Below are 24,445 nucleotides of genomic sequence, written 5' to 3'. Positions count from 1 at the left end.
CAGCTTCGGGCTCCCCACACATTTCCCTTTTTTCCCTCCTTTCCCTCCCCGTCCATCCCATTCCCGGCCCAGTTGGAGCTGATCCGTCGGGATTACGTGGCCAATCCCAAATTCCCATCTGGAATCACACTGGCTTGGGGGAATCCCTTCCTTTTTGCTCTGAGCCGTATTTGTGGATCCACGGAATTGGCTTCACTCTCACATTTTCCTTTTTCCCTCCTCGTCCATCCCACTCCCAGAGCAGGTGGAGCTGATCCATCGGGATCACGTGGCCAATTCCAAATTCCCATCTGGAATCACACTGGCTTTGGGGAATCCCTTCCTGTTTGTTTTGTGAATCCACGGGATCAGCTTCGGCCTCCCCACACATTTTCCTTTTCCCCTCCTTTCCCTCCTTGTCCATCCTATTCCGGGCCCAGCTGGAGCTGATCCGCCGGGATTGTGCGGCCAATTCCAAGTTCCCATCTGGAATCACAGTGGCTCCATGGAATCCATTCCTATTTGCTCCACAATTCCAAGTTCCACTGGAATCCACTGGAATCCATTCCTATTTGCTCCACAATTCCAAATTCCACTGGAATCCACTGGAATCCATTCCCATTTGCTCCACAATTCCAAGTTCCACTGGAATCCACTGGAATCCATTCCCATTTGCTCATATTTACGTACCTGGCACAGAACCAGCCTCCCTCTCACATCTCCCTTTTCCCTGCTCTCCGGTCCCAGGTGGAGCTGATCCGCCGGGATTACGTGGCCAACGGGGGCTGGGAGACGTTCCTGTCCTACGAGGACCCGGAGCAGGACATCCTGGTGGGGCTGCTGCGCCTCCGCCGGAGCTCCCCGCAGTCCTTCCGCCCCGAGCTCCGCGCCGGCGCCTCCATCGTGCGGGAGCTGCACGTCTACGGCAGCGCCGTGCCCGTCAGCAGCCGGGACCCCGCCAAATTCCAGCACCAGGTACGGGCTGGGAGAGAGACAGGGTGGGATTCCAGCTCCTTTTTGCTGGAATTCTGCTGCTTCACAGTGTTTTGGGGTTTTTTTGCCCAATGGGATCGTGTTCAGCAGCCAGGATCCCTCCAAATTCCAGCACCAGGTACTCCCGGCAGTCCCAGATTTCTCTTTGGTCTCATCTCCTTCCAGCATTCCATCTCCTTCCCTCACAGATAAAATTGGAGTTTTATTTAATTCTGCTCATTTGCTCCAGGTTGGGACAGAGCCAGGTTGGGATTTGAGCTCCTTTTTGCTGGAATTCTGCTGCTTCCCAGTCTTTTGGGTTTTTTTCCCCAATGGGATCACATTCCAGTCATAAAATTGGAGTTTTATTTAATTCCGCTCGTTTGCTCCAAGTTGGGATCAGACCAGGATGGGATTTGAGCTCCCTTTTGCTGGAATTTTGTTGCTTCCCAGTTTTTTGGGGTTTTTTTTTCCCAATGGGATCACGTTCAGCAGATCCCTCCAAATTCCAGCACCAGGTACTCCCAGCATTCCCAGATTTCCCTCTGGTCCCACCTCCTTCCACCATTCCATCCTCATTCCCTCACAGGAAAAAATTGGAGTTTTATTTAGTTTTATTTAATTCTGCTCGTTTGCTCTGAGTTGGGATGGAACCAAGATGGGATTTGAGCTTTTTGCTGGAATTCTGCTGTTTCCCAGTTTTTTGGGGGTTTTTTCCCAATAGGATCACGTTCCAGTCATAAAATTGGAGTTTTATTTAATTCCGCTCGTTTGCTCTGAGCTGGGATCGAACCAAGGTGGGATTTGAGCTCCCCTTTGCTGGAATTCTGCTGCTTCCCGGTGTTTTGGGGTTTTTTTTTCCCAATGGGATCACGTTCAGCAGATCCCTCCAAATCCCAGCACCAGGTGCTCCCGGCATTCCCAGATTTCTCTTTGGTCTCATCTCCTTCCACCATTCCATCCCCATTCCCTCACCAAAAAAAAATTGGAAAAAAATTTATTTAATTCCGCTCGTTTGCTCCAAGTTGGGATCGAACCAGGATGGGATTCGAGCTCCTTTTTGCTGGAATTCTGTTGCTTCCCAGTGGTTTGGGTTTTTTTCCCAATGGGATCACGTTCCAATCATAAATTGGAGTTTTATTTCATTCCGCTCGTTTGCTCTGAGTTGGGATCAAACCAGGATGGGATTCGAGCTCCTTTTTGCTGGAATTCTGCTGCTTCCCAGGGTTTTGGGTTTTTTTCCAATGGGATCATGTTCAGCAGCCGGGATCCCTCCAAATTCCAGCACCAGGTACTCCCGGCATTCCCAGATTTCCCACTGCTCCCACCTCCTTCCACCATTCCATCTCCTTCCCTCACGGATAAAATTGGGAAAAAATTTATTTAATTCTGCTCGTTTGCTCCGAGCTGGGATAGAACCAGGGTGGGATTCGAGCTCCCTTTTTGCTGGAATTCTGTTGCTTCCCAGTGTTTTGGGGTTTTTTTCCCAATGGGATCACGTTCCAGTCATAAAATTGGAGTTTTATTTAAAATTGGAGTTTTATTTAAAATTGGAGTTTTATTCTACTTGTTTGCTCAGAGCTGGGATCGACCCAGGGTGGGATTCGAGCTCCTTTTTGCTGGAATTCTGCTGCTTCCCAGTGTTTTGGGTGGATTTTTTTTCCCAATGGGATCACGTTCCAGCCATTTCAGGAGCTCTGAGGTCGAACAAAATTCTTTCAGATTTTAAAAAATTTCCTTCCTGGATTTGAAATTTAAAAAAAAAAAATTCCCTTCTGGATGCTCCTGGAGCTGTTTCATTCCCAGCCCTCGGGATCCTTTGGATTTCCTTTGTTAATTAATTCCTGCTTGTTGGAGGAATTCCATTGGAATTTCCTGGAACCCGCAGCAATTCCCTCTGGGAAGGGGAGGGTGGGTTTGGTGTCCCTGGGGTTCCTCCAAAGGGAATTTTGTGGGATGGGTTCTTCCCGCTGGATCAGAATTCCCAGGAATTGCCCCTGGATCCCTGGGAGTGTCCCAGGAAAGGCTGGAGCAGTTTGGGACGGTGGGGTTGGAATGGGATGGGATTGAAGGTCCATGGATCCCATCCCAAACCATTCCGGGATTCTGGGATCCAGGACACTCAGGATCCATCCCCAGGGATTTTTATGGGATTTGGGGATGGAAAAGGGAAGGGAGACCCTTCCTGGAGTCCCAAATTCCCAGGGAATTCCCAAAATTCCTTCCCAGAGAGGAGCTGGGATGGGGATGGATCCAGTGCCAGGCTGGGAGAGCTGGGAATGGAGGGAATTCCCTGGGATGGGATCTTGGGAAGGAATTCCCGGATAGGAGGGAATTCCAGCCAGGAATTCCTCCCCCATATCCCACCTATCCCTGCCCTCTGGCCCTGGGGATTTCCAGTGTAAAATTCCAGGCTCATTTCCCACCAGGGGAATTTTCCCCCATCCCGCTCCCGCCATGGAGAACCTGTCAGAAATTCCAGTGAGGAAAAAATCCCACCACGAGGAGGAAAAAATTCCCTGAGGAATTCGTTGTTTATCTCCATCCTCCCGCAATATCCACCATCATTCCAAAAATCCGGGAATATTTTTTTTTTGGAGCCCATCTCCACGTCCTGACCTTGCTCCTCGTGGTTTCTGTTTTGACGGAAATTCCCTTTTTTTTCCCCATTTTTTTTTTCCGGCCGTTCCAGGGGTTTGGGATGCTGCTGATGGAGGAGGCGGAGCGGATCGCCAGGGAGGAGCACGGGGCCCGGAAAATCGCCGTCATTTCAGGTATTCCTGCTCTTCCCGGGGGGTTTTTTTGGGAATATTTTGGGATATTCTCATCTTAATCCGAAAATAACTCCAGGGCTGGGAGCATTCCTCGGGTCAGGGGGGATTAATCCGGAATTATCCCGGAGAAAGGAGATGGGAGAAAAAAAACCTGGAGCTTTTCCTCCTTTTCCTGGGAGATTTGGGTCAGAATTGAGATGGGATCCAAAATTGGGATTTTTGGGAGCCTGAGGAAGCTTTTCCATGTGGATGGAAATGTTGGATGTCCAGGAATCCCTGCTGGAACCTTGGGAATGGGGCAATTCCCTGGGGAGCTGTTTCATCCTCTGGAATACAATAATTAATATCAATTATAATTAATAACTTATTTAATAAATAATTTGTATTGTCATATTTAATATATATTATATATTTAATATTATATATTATATATTTATACTATATACTATATACTATATACTATATACTATATATTATATACTATATACTATATACTATATACTATATACTATATACTATATAATATATAATATATAATATATAATACATAATACATAATATATAACATTGTATTATTATATAATAAATATTATATATTATTATATTTAATAACTGATTATTTATAAATTATAAAATATTAATTATTACACATTATATTATATAATGATCATATAATTATTATATTGTATCATATATGATTTATATTACATAATAATTATATTATTATGTATATCAAGAATTTATTTCTAAATTATAATATATAAATTATAATGACTTATAAAATATAATTAATTATATCATTCTTTTTGCCATAAGAATTTTAGGGAATTTAGGAGCAGAGCTCTGATCCAGAGGAGATTTTTGGGAAAAAATTCCTCAAAAAAAAACCCCCAAAAAGCAGAAATCCGCAGCTTGGCTCCGTGCTGCTGGTCAGATCCAAAATCCTGGGATTTTCATGGATCATGGATGAGGGTCAGAGCTCCGTAATCCAGAGCTCTGGAATACAACGATTTAATATAAATTACAATTTTGAGGAATGACAGGCAGAGGAATTCCTCCTGCCAGAGGAATTTCAGGGGATTTAACAGCAGAGCTCTGATCCAGAAGTTTTTATTTTGGGAAAAAATTCCTCATTTTCTGCTGCCCCACCAAAAAAAAATCCCAAAAAACAACCCCCAAAAAGCAGAAATCCGCGGCTTGGCTCCGCGCTGCTGGTCAGATCGGAATTCCTGGGATTTTCCTGGATCCTGGCTGAGGGTGGGAGCCGGGCGCTCCAGGGAATGTTCTGGATTTTCCGGGCTCCGTTTGCTGCTCGTTCCCAGGGCAGCTGCGGCTGCTCCGTCCTGGGAGTGTCCGGGAATGTTTGGAGCTGCCGGGGCTGGAATGGGATGGGATTTCAGGTCCCTTCCGGAATTCCAGGATTCCCTCTCCCAGTGGTTTCCCTGCTCCAGTTCCTGTTTGGTGTCAGTCTGAACCGGGAATTCTGCCTGGATTCTGAAATTCCACAATTCCGTCTCCCAGTGGTTTTCCTATTCCTGCTTGGTGTCAGTCTGAACAGACAGGGAGTGATTTTCCCTGGATGCTGATATCACTGGATGTTGTTTTCCCTGGATCCCGTTATCCCTGGATCCTGTTATCCCTGGATCCCATTTTCCCTGGGTGCTGATATCCCTGGATCCTATTATCCCTGGATCCTGTTATCCCTGGATGCTGAAATCCATGGATCCCATTATCCCTGGATCCCGTTATCCCTGGATCCCATTTTCCCTGGGTGCTGATATCCCTGGATCCCATTATCCCTGGATCCCATTATCCCAGAATGTTTTTTTTCCCTGGGTGCTGATATCCCTGGATCCTGTTATCCTTGGATCCCATTATCCCTGGATGTTGTTTTCCCTGGATACCATTTTCCCTGGATGCTGAAATTCCTGGATACCGTTATCCCTGAATGTTGTTTCCCTGGATCTGATGTCCCTGGATCCCATTTTCCCTGGATCCCATTTTCCCTAGATCCCATTATCCTGGATCCCATTATCCCTGGATCCCATTATCCCTGAATGTTTTTTCCCTGGATGTTGATATCCCTGGATCCCGTTATCCCTGGATACCATTTCCCCTGGTTTCTGATATCCCTGGATCCCATTTTCCCTGGACGCTGATATCCCTGGATTTTGTTATCCCCGCATCCCATTATCCCAGAATGTTTTTTTCCCTGGTTTCTGATATCCCTGAATCCCATTATCCCTGGATACCATTTTCCCTGGATGCTTATATTCCTGGATCCCATTGTCCCTGGATCCCATTATCCCTGGATGTTGTTTTCCCTGGATGCTGATACTACTGGATCCCATTATCCCTGAATGTTTTTTCCCTGGATTTTGTTATCCCTGGATCCCATTATCCCGAAATGTTTTTTCCTGGGTGCTGATATCCCTGGATCCCATTATCCCTGGATCCTGTTATCCATGGATCCCATTTTCCCTGGATGCTGATATCCCTGGATCCCATTATCCCTGGATGTTGTTTTCCCTGGATACCATTTTCCCTGGATGCTGATATTCCTGGATGCTGTTATCCCTGAATGTTTTTTCCCCTGGATGCTGATATCCCTGGATCCATTATTCCTGGATCCCATTTTCCCTGGATCCCATTATCCCTGGATCCCATTATCCCTGGATCCCATTATCTGTGGATTTTGTTTTCCCTGGATGCTGATGTCCCTGAATCCCATTATCCCCGGATGTTTTCCCTGGATCCCATTATCCCTGGATCCCATTATCCCTGGATTTTGTTTTCCCTGGATCCCATTATCCCTGAATGTTTTTTCCCCAGATGTTGATATCCCTGGATCCCATCATCCCTGGGTCCTGTTATCCCTGGATCCCATTATCTGTGGATTTTGTTTTCCCTGGATTTTGTTTTCCCTGGATGCTGATGTCCCTGGATCCCATTATCCCTGGATGTTTATCCCCCTGGGTTTTTTCCCTGGATCCTGATATCCCTGGATCCCATTATCCCGGAATGTTTTTTTCCCTGGATGCTGATATCCCTGGATCCCGTTATCCATGGATCCCATTTTCCCTGGTTTCTGATATCCCTGGATCCCATTGTCCCTGGATGTTTTTTCCCTGGATCCCATTATCCCTGGATCCTGTTATCCCTGGATCCCATTTTCCCTGGATGCTGATATCCCTGGATTTTGTTATCCCTGGATGTTTATCCCTGGGTTTTTTCCTTGGATCCCATTATCCCTGGCTGTTTATCCCTGGTTTTTTTCCCTTGATCCCGTTATCCCTGGATCCCATTATCCCTGGCTGTTTTCCCCTGGATCCCATTATCCCTGGCTGTTTATCCCTGGATCCCGTTATCCCTGGATCCCATTATCCCTGTCTGGTTTTCCCTGGATCCCGTTATCCCAGGCTGTTTATCCCTGGATCCCGTTATCCCTGGATCCCGTTATCCCTGGCTGTTTTTCCCTGGATCCCGTTATCCCTGGATGTTTATCCCTGTTTTTTTTCCCTGGATCCTGTTATCCCTGGATCCCATTGTCCCTGGATCCCATTATCCCTGGCTGATTATCCCTGGCTGTTTTTCCCTGGATCCCATTATCCCTGGCTGTTTTTCCCCTGGATCCCATTATCCCAGGCTGTTTTTCCCTGGATCCCATTATTCCTGGATCCCATTATCCCTGGATCCCATTATCCCTGTCTGTTTTTCCCCTGGATCCCGTTATCCCTGGCTGTTTATCCCTGGCTGTTTTTCCCTGGATCCCGTTATCCCTGGATCCCATTATCCCTGGCTGTTTTCCCTGGATTATTTTTAACCCCTTCATGTCCATCCTTGCCCCGAAGCTCACCCAGCCCCTACCCCAGCCCCTGGCCATGAACATTCCCAGCAGGAATTTCCCCTTTTCCCGGCATTCCGGGCCCTTCCCGCGGCACTCGGGAGCTGCCCCTCCCCTCTCAGAAATGCCCATTTTTGGTCACTCTTTGCCCGTTTCTGGGCATTTTCTGCTCCGGCGGCGGCGCCGTGGTGCAGCTCGGATTCCAGCCCTGGGGCCTCCCTGCGTTATCCCAGCTCTGCAATCCCGGATTTCCCGTTTCCCGGGAATCGCCGCCGTCTGCCGGGATGGTTTTTTTGGGGTGGTTTTTGGGGATGTTTTGGGCTCTGGGTTTTATCGCCTCCGAATTTGTTTCTCTTTTGCCCTTTCCAAAACCCCTCCCAAACCTCAGGGAAACAATTCCAGAATTTGCTCCCTGGTGCCCACGAGGGGCTGGAAACACAAGGAATGGGGGGAATCCTTATGGAATATGGAGAATTCCTTCTTTCCTTTTTTCCTTTTTCCTTCCTTTTTTCCTTCCTTCTGCCACTTCCTTTCCTTTCCTTTCCTTTCCTTTCCTTTCCTTTCCTTTCCTTTCCTTTCCTTTCCTTTCCTTTCCTTTCCTTTCCTTTCCTTTCCTTTCCTTTCCTTTCCTTTCCTTTCCTTGAAATTTCCTTTCCTTTCCTTTCCTTTCCTTTCCTTTCCTTTCCTTTCCTTTCCTTTCCTTTCCTTTCCTTTCCTTTCCTTTCCTTTCCTTTCCTTTCCTTTCCTTTCCTTTCCTTTCCTTGAAATTTCCTTTCCTTTCCTTTCCTTTCCTTTCCTTTCCTTTCCTTTCCTTTCCTTTCCTTGAAATTTCCTTTCCTTTCCTTGAAATTTCCTTTCCTTGAAATTTCCTTTCCTTGAAATTTCCTTTCCTTTCCTTTCCTTTCCTTTCCTTTCCTTTCCTTTCTTTCCTTTCCTTTCCTTTCCTTTCCTTTCCTTTCCTTTCCTTTCCTTTCCTTTCCTTTCCTTTCCTTGAAATTTCCTTTCCTTGAAATTTCCTTTCCTTGAAATTTCCTTTCCTTTCCTTTCCTTGAAATTTCCTTTCCTTTCCTTTCCTTTCCTTGAAATTTCCTTTCCTTTCCTTGAAATTTCCTTTCCTTGAAATTTCCTTTCCTTGAAATTTCCTTGACATTTCCTTGACATTTCCTTTTCCTTTCCTTGAAATTTCCTTTCCTTTCCCTCCCCAAAACCCTGAAATCCACAATTTCTGAACTTAGGTTGGTTTGGGAATTATTTAGAAATCAGATTAAATCATTTCTTTCCCGAGGATCTGAAATTCCCAGCGTTGGAAGCGGGGCTGGATCAGAGCTGTGAACATTTGCGAATCCAGAATGGATTTCAGCAAATCCAAACTGGAATTCAGCATTTCCACACTGGGATTCAGCAATTCCAAACTGGGATTCACTGAATCCAAACTGGGATTCGGCAGTTCCAAACTGGGATTCAGCAAATCCAGACTGGGATTCAGCAAATCCAAAGTAGGATTCAGGAAACCCGAACTGGAATTTGGCAAATCCATACTGGAATTCAGTGACTCCACACTGGGATTCAGCAACTCCATACTGGAATTCATTGAATCCCAACTGGGATTCAACTAATCCAGACTGGGATTCAGTGAACCCAAACTGGGATTCAGGGAATCCATACTGGAATTCATTTAATCCAAACTGGGATTCAGGGAATCCAAACTGGGATTCAGCAAATCCAGACTGGGATTCAGGGAATCCAAACTGGGATTCAGCAAATCCAAACTGGAATTCAGCGAATCCAAAGCAGGATTCAGGAAACCCGAACTGGGATTTGGCAAATCAAAACTGGAATTTTGTGAATCCAAACTGGGATTCTGAAATCCAAACTGGGATTCAGGGGATGCAGCCTGGGATTCAGTGAATGAAGCCTGGGATTCAGGGAATCCATACTGGGATTCTGAAATCCATATTGGGATTCAGCAAATCCAAACTGGGATTCAGAAAATCCAGACTGGGATTCAGCAAATCCACACTTGGATTCAGCAAATCCAAAATGGGATTCACTGAATCCAAACTGGGATTCAGCAAATCCAAACTGGAATTCAGTAAATCCAAAATGGGATTCAGGGAATCCAAACTGGAATTCAGAGAATCCAAAGTAGGATTCAGGAAACCCGAACTGGAATTTGGCAAATCCAAACTGGAATTTAGTGAATCCAAACTGGGATTAAGCAAATCCAAACTGAGATTCGGGGAATCCAAACTGGGATTCTGAAATCCAAACTGGGATTCAGCGAATCCAAACTGGGATTCAGCAAATCCAAACTGGGATTCAGTGAATCCAAACTGGAATTCAGCGAATCCAAAGCAGGATTCAGGAAACCCGAACTGGAATTTGGCAAATCAAAACTGGAATTTTGTGAATCCAAACTGGGATTCTGAAATCCACACTGGGATTCAGTGAATCCAGACTGGGATTCAGGGAATGCAGCCTGGGATTCAGCAACTCCACACTGGGATTCAGCGAATCCATACTGGAATTCAGTGAATCCAAACTGGGATTCAGGGAATCCACACTGGGATCCAGGGAATCCACACTGGGATTCAACAAATCCAGACTGGGATTCAGCGAATCCAGCCTGGGATTCAGGGAATCCAGCCTGGGATCCCTCGGGATCAGCTCCCGGGGCTCCTCCCTGTCCCAGGGCTGCCGGTTCTTCCTCCCGCACCGACCCCGCTCAGTGAATCCCGGGCCGGGCTCGGGGCCGCGCTCCGTCCGTGTCCGTCTGTCTGTCCGTCTGTCCGTGTCCGTGTCTGTCCGTCCGTGTCCGTCTGTCCGTCCGTCCGTGTCCGTCCGTCCGTCCGTGTCCGTCCGTCTGTCCGTGTCCGTCCGTCCGTGTCCGTCCGTGTCCGTCCGTCTGTCCGTGTCCGTCCGTCCGTGTCCGTCCGTGTCCGTCTGTCCGTGTCTGTCCGTGTCTGTCCGTGTCTGTCCGTGTCTGTCCGTGTCTGTCCGTGTCCGTCTGTCCGTCCGTGTCCGTCCGTCCGTCCGCCCGCGTTCTCCGCGCGCCCCGGCTGTTGCTCGGCCCCGCGCCAGCCCCGTGTCCCCATCTCCCGCACCGGGCCCGGAGCGCGTTCCCGTCCTCTCCTCTCCTTTCCCCTCCCCTCCTTTCCCCTCCCCTCCTTTCCCTTCCCCTCCTTTCCCCTCCCCTCCTTTCCCCTCCCCTCCTTTCCCCTCCCCTCCTTTCCCCTCCCTCCTTTCCCTTCCTCTCCTTTCCCCTCCCCTCCTTTCCCCTCCTCTCCTTTCCCCTCCTCTCCTTTCCCCTCCCCTCCTTTCCCTTCCTCTCCTTTCCCCTCCCCTCCTTTCCCCTCCCCTCCTTTCCCCTCCCCTCCTTTCCCCTCCTCTCCTTTCCCTTCCTCTCCTTTCCCCTCCCCTCCTTTCCCCTCCCCTCCTTTCCCCTCCTCTCCTTTCCCCTCCTTTCCCCTCCTCTCCTTTCCCCTCCTCTCCTTTCCCCTCCCCTCCTTTCCCTCCTCTCCTTTCCCCTCCTCTCCTTTCCCCTCCTCTCCTTTCCCCTCCCCTCCTTTCCCCTCCTCTCCTTTCCCCTCCTCTCCTTTCCCCTCCCCTCCTTTCCCCTCCTCTCCTTTCCCTTCCTCTCCTTTCCCCTCCCCTCCTTTCCCCTCCCCTCCTTTCCCCTCCTCTCCTTTCCCCTCCTTTCCCCTCCTCTCCTTTCCCCTCCCCTCCTTTCCCTTCCCCTCCTTTCCCCTCCTCTCCTTTCCCTTCCTCTCCTTTCCCCTCCCCTCCTTTCCCCTCCCCTCCTTTCCCCTCCCCTCCTTTCCCCTCCTCTCCTTTCCCCTCCTCTCCTTTCCCCTCCTCTCCTTTCCCCTCCTCTCCTTTCCCCTCCCCTCCTTTCCCCTCCCCTCCTTTCCCCTCCTCTCCTTTCCCCTCCCCTCCTTTCCCCTCCTCTCCTTTCCCCTCCTCTCCTTTCCCCTCCTCTCCTTTCCCCTCCTCTCCTTATCCCCGGAATCCGCGCGGCTGGGGCTCATTTCCATGCCCGGGGAATGGAAACGGCCCCGGGCCGGGGATGGAGCAGGGGGGGATCCTCGGTGGGAGACAGCTCGGGATCAGCCCGGGAGCCGAGAAAAACACCCGGGAGAGGGGAAAAACCAGCCAGAAACTGGGGAGAAACCAGCCAGGGAATGGGGAAAAACCAGCCAGGGAATGGGGAAAAACCAGCCAGGGAATGGGGAAAAACCAGCCAGAAACTGGGGAAAAACCAGCCAGGGAATGGAGAAAAACCAGCCAGGAGCTGGGGAAAAAAACAGCCAGAAACTGGGGGAAAACCAGCCAGGGAATGGGGAAAAATATCCAGGGGATGGGGAAAAACAGCCAGAAACTGGGGAAAAACCAGCAAGGAGCTGGGGAAAGAACATCCAGGGGCTGGGGAAAAAAAATATCCAGGAGTTGGGGAAAAAAATCCAGGGGATGGGGAAAAAATATCCAGGGAATGGGGAAAAAATCTCCAGGGTTGGGGTGCTCCCCACCTGCTCTGCTCAGAACAGAAATTTGGAAGAGCTGGATTGATTTATTTTAATTGTGTGAATACCTGGTGGTGTCAGGAGCTCCAGCTTGGGATCACCCCGGGAGATGGGGAAAAAATATCCAGGGAATGGGAAAAACATCCAGGGAATTGGAAAAAAATACCCAGGGAATGTGAAAAACATCCAGGGAATGGGGAAAAAACATGCAGAGTTTGGGGTGCCCTGCTCAGAACAGCCAAACAGGTGAAATTCAGAAGAGCTGGGATTGATTTATTTTAATTGTGTGAATTCCTGGTGGTGTCAGGAGCTCCAGCTTGGATCACCCCGGGAGATGGGGAAAAACATCCAGAGAATGGGGAAAAAAATACCCAGGGGATGGGGAAAAATCTCCAGGGTTGGGGTGCTCCCCACCTGCACCGCTCAGAACAGAAATTTGGAGAGCTGGGATTGATTTATTTTGATTCTGTGAATTCCTGGTGGTGTCAGGAGCTCCAGCTTGGGATCACCCCGGGAGCTGGGAAAAAACATCCAGGAGCTGGGAGAAAAATATCCAGGGAATGGGGAAAAAACACCCAGGGAATGGGGAAAAACATCCAGGGAATGGGGAAAAACATCCAGGGGATGGGGAAAAACATCCAGGGGATGGGAAAAAATATCCAGGAAATGGGAAAAAAACATCCAGAGAATGGGAAAAACATCCAGGAGCTGAGGAAAAAACATCCAGGAGCTGGGGAAAAATACTCAGGGAATGGGAAAAAACATCCAGGGAATGGGGAAAAAATCCAGGGAATGGGAAAAATACCCAGGGAATGGGGAAAAAACATCCAGGAGCTGGGGAAAAATATCCAGGGGATGGGGAAAAACACATCCAGGGTATGGGAAAAACCATCCAGGGTTGGGGTGCTCCCCACCTGCTCTGCTCAGAACAGCAATGTGGGAGATCTGGGATGGATTTATTTAGATTCTGTGAATTCCGGGCGGTGCCAGGAGCTCCGGTTCCCGAGGATTTGGCGCTGCCCCATCCTGGAAGGGTCCGGGTCCAGGCCTGGGGCAGTGCAGGGGTCCCTGCCCATGGATGAGCACATTCCAAGGTCATTCCCAGCCCTGGGATTCCCGGCTGGAGGAGCTGGGCGGGCTCTCGGGACGGATCCTGGATCTCCCATCCCAGATCCGTGTCCCTGCCCAGGAATTCCAGCCACCTCCCAAACGCTGGAGCTGGGGCGGGTTCGGGGGCGAGGAGCCGGCGCTGGGCCCTGTCCCCATCGCTGCCGATGCCCACAGAGGGCAGCGATTCCATAAACCTGGCAGAAGTCAGGGAATTGTCTCCGAAATATTTCATTTTGCTTGGATTGCAGGGGGAGACGCCCCAGCTCTGCCTTTCCCTGGGTCTGGGGGTGCTGGGCCAGCAGGGAGACGATGATTCCATCAGGAAGGGATCCATGGGATGGGATCTCCCCGTTGGGAATCTCTGGGATGGGCCTCGCCTCCAGATCCGGGCTCCAAAAATCAGTTCTGGAATTCTGCCTTGCCTTATTTCGTTGGGTTTTGCCCCAAAACGCTGTTCAGGGGCGGTGGCTGCTTCCCTGGATTTCATTTCTCTGGCTGGGAAGTGGGATCAGCCCCATTGGGAATGTTCTGCATCCCCACATTCCCAAATCCAGCCCCGTCAGGAATGTTCTGCATCCCCACATTCCCATCAAATCCAGCCCCATTGGGAATGTTCTGCATCCCCACATTCCCAAATCCAGCCCCATCGGGAATGTTCTGCATCCCCACATTCCCATCAAATCCAGCCCCATCGGGAATGTTCTGCATCCCCACATTCCCATCAAATCCAGCCCCGTCAGGAATGTTCTGCATCCCCACATTCCCATCAAATCCAGCCCTGTCAGGAATGTTCTGCATCCCCACATTCCCATCAAATCCAGCCCCATCGGGAATGTTCTGCATCCCCACATTCCCAAATCCAGCCCCATTGGGAATGTTCTGCATCCCCACATTCCCATCAAACCCAGCCCCATTGGGAATGTTCTGCATCCCCACATTCCCAAATCCAGCCCTGTCAGGAATGTTCTGCATCCCCACATTCCCATCAAATCCAGCCCCACTGGGAATGTTCTGCATCCCCACATTCCCAATCCAGCCCCATCGGGAATGTTCTGCATCCCCACATTCCCATCAAATCCAGCCCTACTGGGAATGTTCTGCATCCCCACATTCCCCCCAAATCCAGCCCCACTGGGAATGTTCTGCATCCCCACATTCCCATCAAACCCAACCCCATTGGGAATGTTCTGCATCCCCACATTCCCATCAAATCCAGCCCCATTGGGAATGTTCTGCATCCCCACATTCCCAAATCCAGCCCCATCAGGAATGTTCTGCATCCCCACATTCCCAAATCCAGCCCCATTGGGAATGTTCTGCATCCCCACATTCCCAAATCCAGCCCCCTCTGGATTTAATTGGCGCAGGGATTTTTGGGATGCTGGAGGGCGATTCCCGGGTCCATCCCCGTTTTTCTCCCCATGGATCAGGCTCAGCCCCGATCCCATCCCGGATCCCCGGGGCCCCCAATGTTTTTTGCAGTTTCTGAGCTGACGAACGACTCCCAAAATCTCCTTTTTTCTCCCCAATCCGTGTTGTAAATTCCCCACATCTGCGGGATCGTGGCTGCTCGGGGCCGTGCCGTGACAGAGCCAGACTCAGGGGCTGTGAAAACACCAATTCAGAATCTCCAGGAAGCATTCCCGGCAGGAAAAACGGGAGGGAGGAAAAAAAACACCACCCAAACAAATCCCAACTTGCATTTTCCATTAAAATCCGGCGGATCTGGGGGCGGATTCCTCCTGCAGGGAGACCCCAGGGTAGGAAAAAACGTCAAAATTCACCCCCAGAGCTCTGATTCAAAGCAGATTCTGCAATATTAAATGGGGTTTTTAATTGTGTTTTAAATGAATAATTCCTGTTCTCTCGGAGGGAACGAGGCCCTGGCAGAGGCTTCCCGGATTTTGGGGATCCCTGGAAGTGTCCAAGGCCAGCTTGGAAAATCCTGGGACTGTGGGAGGTGTCCCTGCCCACGGATGGAGCTGGATGAGCTTCGAGGTCCATCCCGGGATAATGGGGAGCATTCCCAAAATCCCCGCATTTTCCAAGGATTTTTATCTCAGTATCTCCAGGAATTTCCATTGAACACATTCCCAGTTCTCTGATTTAAAACAAAAATCTTTGCTGTGGGAATCCCTCTTTGGTTCCCTGAATCCTGAACTTCTCCAGGGCTGCTCCAAGGAACATTCCCAAAATCCCCGCATTTTCCAAGGATTTTTACCTCCTCATCCCAAATCCCTCTGGCCATCCCAAATTCCCATAGAGATCCCAAATCCCCATGGCCATCCCCAATTCCTGTGGCCATCTCAAATCCCCATGGCCATCCCAGATCCCTCTGGCCATCCCAAATCCCTGTGGCCATTCCAAATTCCTGTGCCCATCCCAAATCCCCATGGCCATCCCAAATTCCCATAGAGATCCCAAATCCCCGAGGCCATCCCAAATCCCCATGGCCATCCCAAATCCCTGTGCCCATCCCAAATCCCTGTGCCCATCCCAAATCCCCATAGAGATCCCAAATCCCTCTGGCCATCCCAAATCTCCTTGGCCATCCCAAATTCCTGTGGCCATCCCAAATCCCTGTGCCCATCCCAAATCCCCATAGAGATCCCAAATACCCATGCTCATCCCAAATCCCTTTGCCCATCCCAAATCTCCTTGCCCATCCCAAATCCCCGTGCCCATCCCAAATCCCCATAGAGATCCCAAATGCCCTCTGGCCATCCCAGATCCCTGTGCCCATCCCAATTCCCTGTGCCCATCCCAAATTCTTGTGCCCATCCCAAATCTCCTTGCCCATCCCAAATCCCCATGGCCATCCCAAATCTCCTTGGCCATCCCAAATCCCCGTGCCCATCCCAAATCCCTGTGGCCATCCCAAATCTCCTTGCCCATCCCAAATCCCCATGGCCATCCCAAATCCCTGTGCCCATCCCAAATCTCCGTGGCCATCCCAAATTCCCATAGAGATCCCAAATCCCTGTGCCCATCCCAAATCCCCATGCCCATCCCAAATCCCTCTGGCCATCCCAAATTCCCATAGAGATCCCAAATCCCCGTGCCCATCCCAAATCCCTGCGGCCATCCCAAATCCCCGTGGCCATCCCAAATTCCCATAGAGATCCCAAATCCCCATGGCTATCCCAAATCCCCATGTCTGGCTTGAGGCCTGCTGCTCATTCTGGGTGAAATCCGTGGAATTTTGGTGAACGGTTCTCCCGCAGAGTTCCGGACGGTTTGGGCGGGAGAGGTCCTGAAATCCCACCCAGTTCCCCCATCAGGGACAGCTCCCACCATCCCAGCGTTCTCCAAGCCCTGTCCGGCCTGGCCCGGGGCATTCCCAGGGATGGGAATTCCTGGAAATGTCTCCGGAATTCCGGAGATCCTCTGGAAAATCCGTTTCCTGTCCTGCTGGCTGATCCTTTTTTCCCGGCACCCTTGAGGGAAGAACCTTACCCACCAAAGATCCCACAGATTATCCAGGGGTGCACCCAGGATATCCAGGCAGTCATTCCCAAAAAAACCCTGGAAATCCGCAGCTCCCAGCTCCGTGGGGTGAAACATGGGCCAGGCTCGCCCGGCTCAGGTTATCCCTGGGATATTCAGAGAGGGGAGGAATCCACGAGCCGGGACCGGCCCGGATTCCACATCCCGGGAGAAAATTCCAGGAGAAACGTGGGCACGGAGCCCCTGGAGCGCCGGGGTTTGCTGGGATCCCAGTTAATGATGCCGAGAGAATCCTCATGGCCAGCCCGAGGGATCCTGGAGGATGCTCAGGCTGAGTCACGGATTCGTGGATTTGTGGGTGTATGGATTTGTGGGTTTATGGATTTGTGGGTTTGTGGATTTGTGGATTTGTGGGTTTATGGATTTGTGGATTTATGGATTTGTGGGTTTGTGGATTTGTGGATTTATGGATTTATGGATTTGTGGGTTTATGGATTTGTGGGTTTGTGGATTTGTGGGTTTGTGGGTTTGTGGATTTATGGATTTGTGGGTTTATGGATTTATGGGTTTGTGGGTTTGTGGATTTGTGGATTTATGGATTTATGGATTTGTGGATTTATGGATTTGTGGGTTTGTGGATTTGTGGATTTATGGATTTATGGATTTGTGGATTTATGGATTTGTGGATTTGTGGGTTTATGGATTTATGGATTTATGGATTTATGGATTTATGGATTTGTGGGTTTGTGGATTTGTGGATTTGTGGATTTATGGATTTGTGGATTTATGGATTTGTGGATTTGTGGGTTTATGGATTTATGGATTTGTGGATTTATGGATTTGTGGGTTTATGGATTTGTGGGTTTGTGGATTTGTGGGTTTGTGGGTTTATGCATTTATGGGTTTATGGATTTGTGGATTTGTGGGTTTATGGATTTGTGGATTTATGGATTTGTGGGTTTATGGATTTGTGGATTTATGGATTTGTGGATTTATGGATTTGTGGGTTTGTGGATTTGTGGGTTTGTGGGTTTGTGGATTTGTGGATTTATGGATTTGTGGATTTGTGGGTTTATGGATTTGTGGGTTTATGGATTTATGGATTTGTGGATTTATGGATTTATGGATTTGTGGATTTGTGGGTTTATGGATTTATGGATTTATGGATTTGTGGATTTGTGGGTTTATGGATTTATGGATTTGTGGATTTGTGGGTTTATGGATTTGTGGATTTATGGATTTGTGGGTTTATGGATTTGTGGATTTATGGATTTGTGGATTTGTGGATTTGTGGATTTGTGGGTTTATGGATTTATGGATTTGTGGGTTTATGGATTTGTGGGTTTATGGATTTGTGGGTTTATGGATTTGTGGGTTTGTGGGTTTGTGGATTTATGGATTTGTGGATTTGTGGGTTTATGGATTTGTGGATTTGTGGGTTTATGGATTTGTGGGTTTATGGATTTGTGGGTTTGTGGATTTGTGGATTTATGGATTTGTGGGTTTGTGGATTTGTGGGTTTATGGATTTGTGGATTTGTGGATTTATGGATTTGTGGATTTGTGGGTTTATGGATTTGTGGATTTAGGGGCTGGTTCTGCCGTGTTCCCGTGCCCGTGTTTATCCCTGGGCCTTGAGCCGCTTCCCTCAGTCCCCTGCTCCAGGCAGGCTTCCCAAACGGATTTCATTCATTTTCGGGATGCAGATTCCAGCTTTTGGGGTTTTTTACCAGCAGCTTTCTCCGCGATTCCGGCGCTCCGCGAGGGGATTGGCGCAGGGATTTTTGGGATGGTTGCTCCTGGTGATGATTGGATTGGCTGTTGCCACAGGATGTGTCACTGCCGAGGCCGAGGGATGGGGACACGGCCAAGGAGCCTCCCCCGGGTCCTGGATGTGGGACTGGGGGCCCTGTCCTGCTGCTGGATCAGGATCTGGATCTGGATCTGCATGAATTCCACTCTGTCGAGCTCTGCCGAGGTTGGATAAGGAATATTTAACAATATTTAACGTTCAGTCCCTCTCCTGAAGCTGCAGGGTGAGGAGTTTGGCCAGCTCTGCCTTGGAAAGCCGAGTTTTTGGTTTTACTCTTCCAATCCTTCAGGAGAGTTCTTTTGGGATATTTCCTGGAGGGTTTCCTTTCCCTGGAACACACACGAGTCCAGCTTGGAGCAGTGGGAAGCTCCGAGGCTCTGCCTGGACAGGTCCTGCTGGGTCTGGGGTGTTTGGGGTAAATCAGAGCAGAAAAGCTTTGGGAAGGGATCCTGTGCCATGGAGCCCTTCCAGGAGTGCTCCTGGCCTGGGCTCCCATCCAGACAGGTGGGATCAGAGCCCCTGTCCCACTGCTGGGTCTGGGTCTGGATCAGGATGAATCCCGCTCTGCTGAGGTTGGATACAGAATATTTATTGTTCAAATCCCTCTCCTGAAGCTGCAGGGTGAGGAGTTTGGCCAGCTCTGCCTCGGAAAGCCGAGTTTTTGGTGTCCCAGTCCTTCAGGAGAGTTCTTTTGGGATATCTCCTGCAGGGTTTCCTTTCCATGGAACACACAGGAAGGCTCTGCCTGGACAGGTCCCGCTGGGTCTGGGGTGTGTTTGGGGTAAATCAGAGCAGAAAAGCTTTGGGAGGGGATCCCTGTGCCATGGAGCCCTTCCAGGAGTGCTCCTGGCCTGGGCTCCCATCCAGGCAGGTGGGATCGGAGCCTCTTCCCACTGCTGGATCTGGGTCTGGATCTGGATCAGGATGAATCCCGCTTTGCCGAGCTCTGCCGAGGTTGGATAAGGAATATTTAACAATATTTAATGTCCAGTCCCTCTCCTGAAGCTGCAGGGTGAGGAGTTTGGCCAGCTCTGCCTCGGAAAGCCGAGTTTTTGGTGTCCCAATCCTGCAGGAGAGTTCTTTTGGGATATTTCCTGGAGGGTTTCCTTTCCCTGGAACACACACGAGTCCAGCTTGGAGCAGTGGGAAGCTCCGAGGCTCTGCCTGGACAGGTCCTGCTGGGTCTGGGGCGTGTTTGGGGTAAATCAGAGCAGAAAAGCTTTGGGAAGGGATCCTGTGCCATGCAGCCCTTCCAGGAGTGCTCCTGGCCTGGGCTCCCATCCAGGCAGGTGGGATTGGAGCCCCTGTCCCGCTGCTGGATCTGGGTCTGGATCAGGATGAATTCCACTGTGCTGAGGTTGGATAGAGAATATTTATTGTTCAAATCCCTCTCCTGAAGCTGCAGGGTGAGGAGTTTGGCCAGCTCTGCCTTGGAAAGCCGAGTTTTTGGTCTTATTCTCCCAATCCTTCAGGAGAGCTCTTTTGGGATATTTCCTGGCGGGTTTCCTTTCCATGGAACACACAGGAAGGGCTCTGCCTGGACAGGTCCTGCTGGATCTGGGGCGTGTTTGGGGTAAATCAGAGCAGAAAAGCTTTGGGAGGGGATCCCTGTGCCATGGAGCCCTTCCAGGAGTGCTGGGCATTCCAAGGATTTCTCCACCTCTGGGATTGCTCTCTCCATGGGGACACAGCCCAGGTTCCCACAGGGCCTCGGCCTCCCTCAGGATCTCCAGGGAAACTCTGGGGGACATTTTGGGGGAGAAGCTCCTGCCCTGGGCGGGGCTGGGGTGGCAATGGGGACACTGGGGACACGGGGACACCTCGGTGTCATCGATGGCCTGGCCCTGGGGTCCATGGGACACCCCAAGACGCTGCCCTCAGAGCCCTCACCTTTTCCAAGGAGCAAAGGAAAAACGGGAATTGTTTCAGAGCTCTGGTGGACGTGGTTTTACACCATCTGTTGAATTATTTGGTTTTCTGTCAGTTTGAGGTGTTGCTCACCCTTTGCCCAAATCATTTGGGGTTGTGGATGATCTTTCAGAGCCAAACCTCTTGTTTTGTACCCCAGCTGCTCCGCTGATGTTGTTTTGGGCCAGATGTTGGTTAAGGTCAGGGTTTCCTCCAAGCCAGAGGTCCCAGCCCTTCCAGGCAGAGGGGAATGGATGTGTTTGCTTTTTTTGGGGGCTTTTCCTTGGTTTCAGGCTCCAAAAGCAGAGGGAATTTGGGTCCCCCCAGGTGTTCTTGGTCCCTGCTGTGACAGCACAGGGACTTGGCTGCTGCTGGGAGGGGAATTTGCTCAGCTGTTCCCCATCTGGGGCTGCAATGGGGACATTGCAGCTCTGGGCTTCGGCTGCCTCTTCCACACCTCAGATTGGGAATGGTGGGAATGGTGGGATGAATCCAGGAGTGCTTGGGGCTGGAAGGGACCCTAAAGCCCCGCCATGGGCAGGACCACGGGGATGCTGGATGGGAATTTTTTAACCAGTCCCATCTGGGCAGCCACAGGGCATCACCACGGGCAGGAAAGGGTTACCAGGGCCGTCATTCCCTGCCTGTTCCAGCGATTCCAGGAAAGCCCTGGAGTTTCCAGGAAGGCTGGGGAGGGATGAGAGGGGAGAGGAGCCACTGGAGTGCCACCGATGGTGCCCAATCCCTCCTCCCTCCCTGATGAGTAATTAGTGCACCTGGGAGTAATTAGCTGAGGTGGGAGGACACAGAGCTGCTGTTGCTGTGGGAAAAGCTTCCCTGGGCAGGAAAGGGCAGGGAAGGGGCTCTGGGGAAAACTGGGAGCCGTCCTGCTGGAGGAGGAAATGGGATTGTGCCCACTCGAGCACCTGGAGCGGAGCTGAGCTCATTCCTGAGCCCTGGAGTGGAGCTGAGCTCATTCCTGGAGCCCTGGAACAGCTCCGGGGGCTGTAGGGCTGGAGCTGAGCTCATCCCAGAGCCCTGGAGTGGAGCTGAGCTCATTCCTGAGCCCTGGAACAGCTCCGGGGGCTGTAGGGCTGGAGCTGAGCTCATTCCTGGAGCACCTGGAGTGGAGCTGAGCTCATTCCTGAGCCCTGGAACAGCTCTGGGGGCTGTAGGGCTGGAGCTGAGCTCATTCCTGGAGCACCTGGAGTGGAGCTGAGCTCATTCCTGAGCCCTGGAACAGCTCTGGGGGCTGTAGGGCTGGAGCTGAGCTCATTCCAGAGCCCTGGAACAGCTCCGGGGCCTGGAGTGGAGCTGAGCTCATTCCTGGAGCACCTGGAGTGGAGCTGAGCTCATTCCTGAGCCCTGGAGCAGCTCCGGGGGCTGTAGGGCTGGAGCTGAGCTCATTCCTGAGCCCTGGAGCAGCTCCGGGGGCTGTAGGGCTGGAGCTGAGCTCATTCCTGAGCCCTGGAGCAGCTCCGGGGGCTGTAGGGCTGGAGCTGAGCTCATTCCTGAGCCCTGGAGTGGAGCTGAGCTCATTCCCAGAGCCCTGGAACAGCTCTGGGGGCTGGAGTGGAGCTGAGCTCATTCCTGGAGCAGCTCTGGGGGCTGGAGTGGAGCTGAGCTCATTCCTGGGCCCTGGAGTGGAGCTGAGCTCATTCCTGAGCCCTGGAGTGGAGCTGAGCTCATTCCTGAGCCCTGGAGCAGCTCCGGGGCCTGGAGTGGAGCTGAGCTCATTCCTGAGCCCTGGAGCAGCTCTGGGGGCTGGAGTGGAGCTGAGCTCATTTCTGAGCCCTGGTGTGGAGCTGAGCTCATTCCTGAGCCCTGGAACAGCTCTGGGGGCTGGAGTGGAGCTGAGCTCATTCCTGGAGCACCTGGAGTGGAGCTGAGCTCATTCCTGAAGCACCTGGAGTGGAGCTGAGCTCATTCCTGGGCCCTGGAGCAGCTCTGGGGCTGTAGGGCTGGAGCTGAGCTCATTCCTGAAGCACCTGGAGTGGAACTGAGCTCATTCCAGAGCCCTGGAGCAGCTCTGGGGGCTGTAGGGCTGGAGCTGAGCTCATTCCAGAGCCCTGGAGCAGCTCTGGGCCTGTAGGGCTGGAGCTGAGCTCATTCCTGGGGCTGTAGGGCTGGAGCTGAGCTCATTCCTGAGCCCTGAACAGCTCTGGGGCTGTAGGGCTGGAGCTGAGCTCATTCCTGAGCCCTGGAGCAGCTCCTGGGGTTGTAGGGCTGGAGCTGAGCTCATTCCTGAGCCCTGGAGCAGCTCTGGGCCTGTAGGGCCCTTCAGCTCCTGGTGATGGTCCCACAGCTGGGACCTGCTGGCACCCAGGACGTTCCTCTGGCTGCCCTGGAGGGCTCAGGCCCGCGCCCGGGGGCTCAGAGAGCTCAGCACAGAGCCCAGGACCCCTGCGCCTTTGAGCTCGACCTGTGGAAAAATCACCAACTCTGTATGAAGATCTGCAAGCCATGAATGTTTTAGAATGACAGTGAATTTATCACAGGGTGAAAAATTGATTTTTGGGGTTTTTAGAATGGGGGCTTGGAATCACTATTCACTATTATTCTACTCAGACTTTGGTGCCTTGTAAATCCTCATAAAGGGTTGGGAGCTTTTCCCTCCATGGAAAAAAATTACCAATTTTTGGGGTCATTTTTCTGGCCAGGCCTGGCTTTTCCAGCTCTGTCTCCAGGCAATTTAATTAAACCTCGTTAACCAAACCTCATTAACCAAACCTCGTTTTTCTCCTCCTGGCAGGTGTCGGCACCAGGAATTACTACAGGAAAATTGGCTACGAGCTGGAAGGGCCCTACATGGTGAAATGGCTGGAATGATGATCCTGGACATCCTCATCCTGGGAATAACCCTCATCCTGGTGAAATGGCTGGAATGGTGATCCTGGAAATGCTCATCCTGGTGAAATGGTTGGAATGGTGATCCTGGAAATGCTCATCCTGATGAAATGGTTGGAATGATGATCCTGGAGATGCTCATCCTGGTGAAATGGTTGGAATGATGATCCTGGAGATGCTCATCCTGGGAATAACCCTCATCCTGGTGGAATGGTTGGAATGATGATCCTGGAGATGCTCATCCTGATGGAATGGTTGGAATGATGATCCTGGAGATGCTCATCCTGGTGAAATGGCTGGAATGGTGATCCTGGAGATGCTCATCCTGGAAGGACACCACGCTCATCCTGGTGGAATGGTTGGAATGATGATCCTGGAGATGCTCATCCTGGTGAAATGGCTGGAATGGTGATCCTGGAGATGCTCATCCTGGAGGGACACCACGCTTATCCTGGTGAAATGGTTGGAATGATGATCCTGGAGATGCTCATCCTGGTGAAATGGTTGGAATGGTGATCCTGGACATCCTCATCCTGGTGGAATGGCTGGAATGATGATCCTGGAGATGCTCATCCTGGTGAAATGGTTGGAATGATGATCCTGGACATCCTCATCCTGGTGAAATGGTTGGAATGCTGATCCTGGACATCCCCATCCTGGGAATAACGCTCATCCCTGGAATAAAGCCCAGGACTTGCTTTAAGCCAAAGCCCACGGCTGCAAGAATCGGAGTTGGACTGGATGATCCTGGTGGTCCCTCCTAATTCCAGGATTTTTGGAAATAATGCATCATCTCCTCTGGGAAGAGCAGCCCTGGGATCATCCCCTTTTCCCCGGAGAGCCGGGGACATTCCAGGTGTCTCATCACCTGCTGCATCCTCAGGATGATGAAATTCCAGGATTTGGGGTGGCCTGGTGGGAAAAATGCCTTTTATTTTGTTTTGTTTGTTTTTCAGCTTTTCCTGGTTCTGCATCAAACCCGGGCTTGTTTTCCTGGCCGGGAATAAATTCTGCGTTTATTTTATTTACACCGGGCTCAGCCACTTCTGTCCATCCCTGGCAATTCCCAAATTTGGGCCTTTTCCAGGAGGAGGAATTGAGGTCAGGACCCAAATGGTCCCTCTGAGGTGACACGAGCTCCCCAGTCCAGGTGGATCCCATTGGGTTGGGATGGGGATCCCGGAGGATCTCCAGAGCTGTCACCACCATCTCATCCCAGCAGGAACTGGGGC

At 50.9% G+C, this 24,445-nt stretch overlaps 1 protein-coding gene across 3 annotated transcripts in view; it reads left to right on the top strand.

The window, feature by feature from the left end:
- Positions 1 to 24,241, top strand: part of ELP3 (elongator acetyltransferase complex subunit 3) — a 154,964-nt gene extending 130,723 nt beyond the window's left edge. For 2 of the 3 annotated variants that reach the window (XM_077176464.1, XM_077176463.1), the window contains 3 exons: positions 727 to 954; positions 3,644 to 3,725; positions 23,119 to 24,241. In XM_077176464.1, the coding sequence (XP_077032579.1) occupies positions 727 to 954; positions 3,644 to 3,725; positions 23,119 to 23,195 (387 nt within the window). In that variant the 3' untranslated portion in view covers positions 23,196 to 24,241. Of the gene's footprint in view, positions 1 to 244; positions 686 to 726; positions 955 to 3,643; positions 3,726 to 23,118 lie in introns of those variants that run through there. The other variant, XM_077176465.1, reaches the window with a different exon arrangement.
- The last annotated feature ends 204 nt before the right edge of the window (positions 24,242 to 24,445 follow it).

This window comes from Agelaius phoeniceus, chromosome 3 (assembly GCF_051311805.1).
Source record: "Agelaius phoeniceus isolate bAgePho1 chromosome 3, bAgePho1.hap1, whole genome shotgun sequence".
Taxonomy (NCBI): Eukaryota; Metazoa; Chordata; class Aves; order Passeriformes; family Icteridae; genus Agelaius; species Agelaius phoeniceus.
The sequence above is the reverse complement of the archived record's forward strand: the minus strand, read 5'-3'. Positions and strand labels throughout refer to the sequence as shown.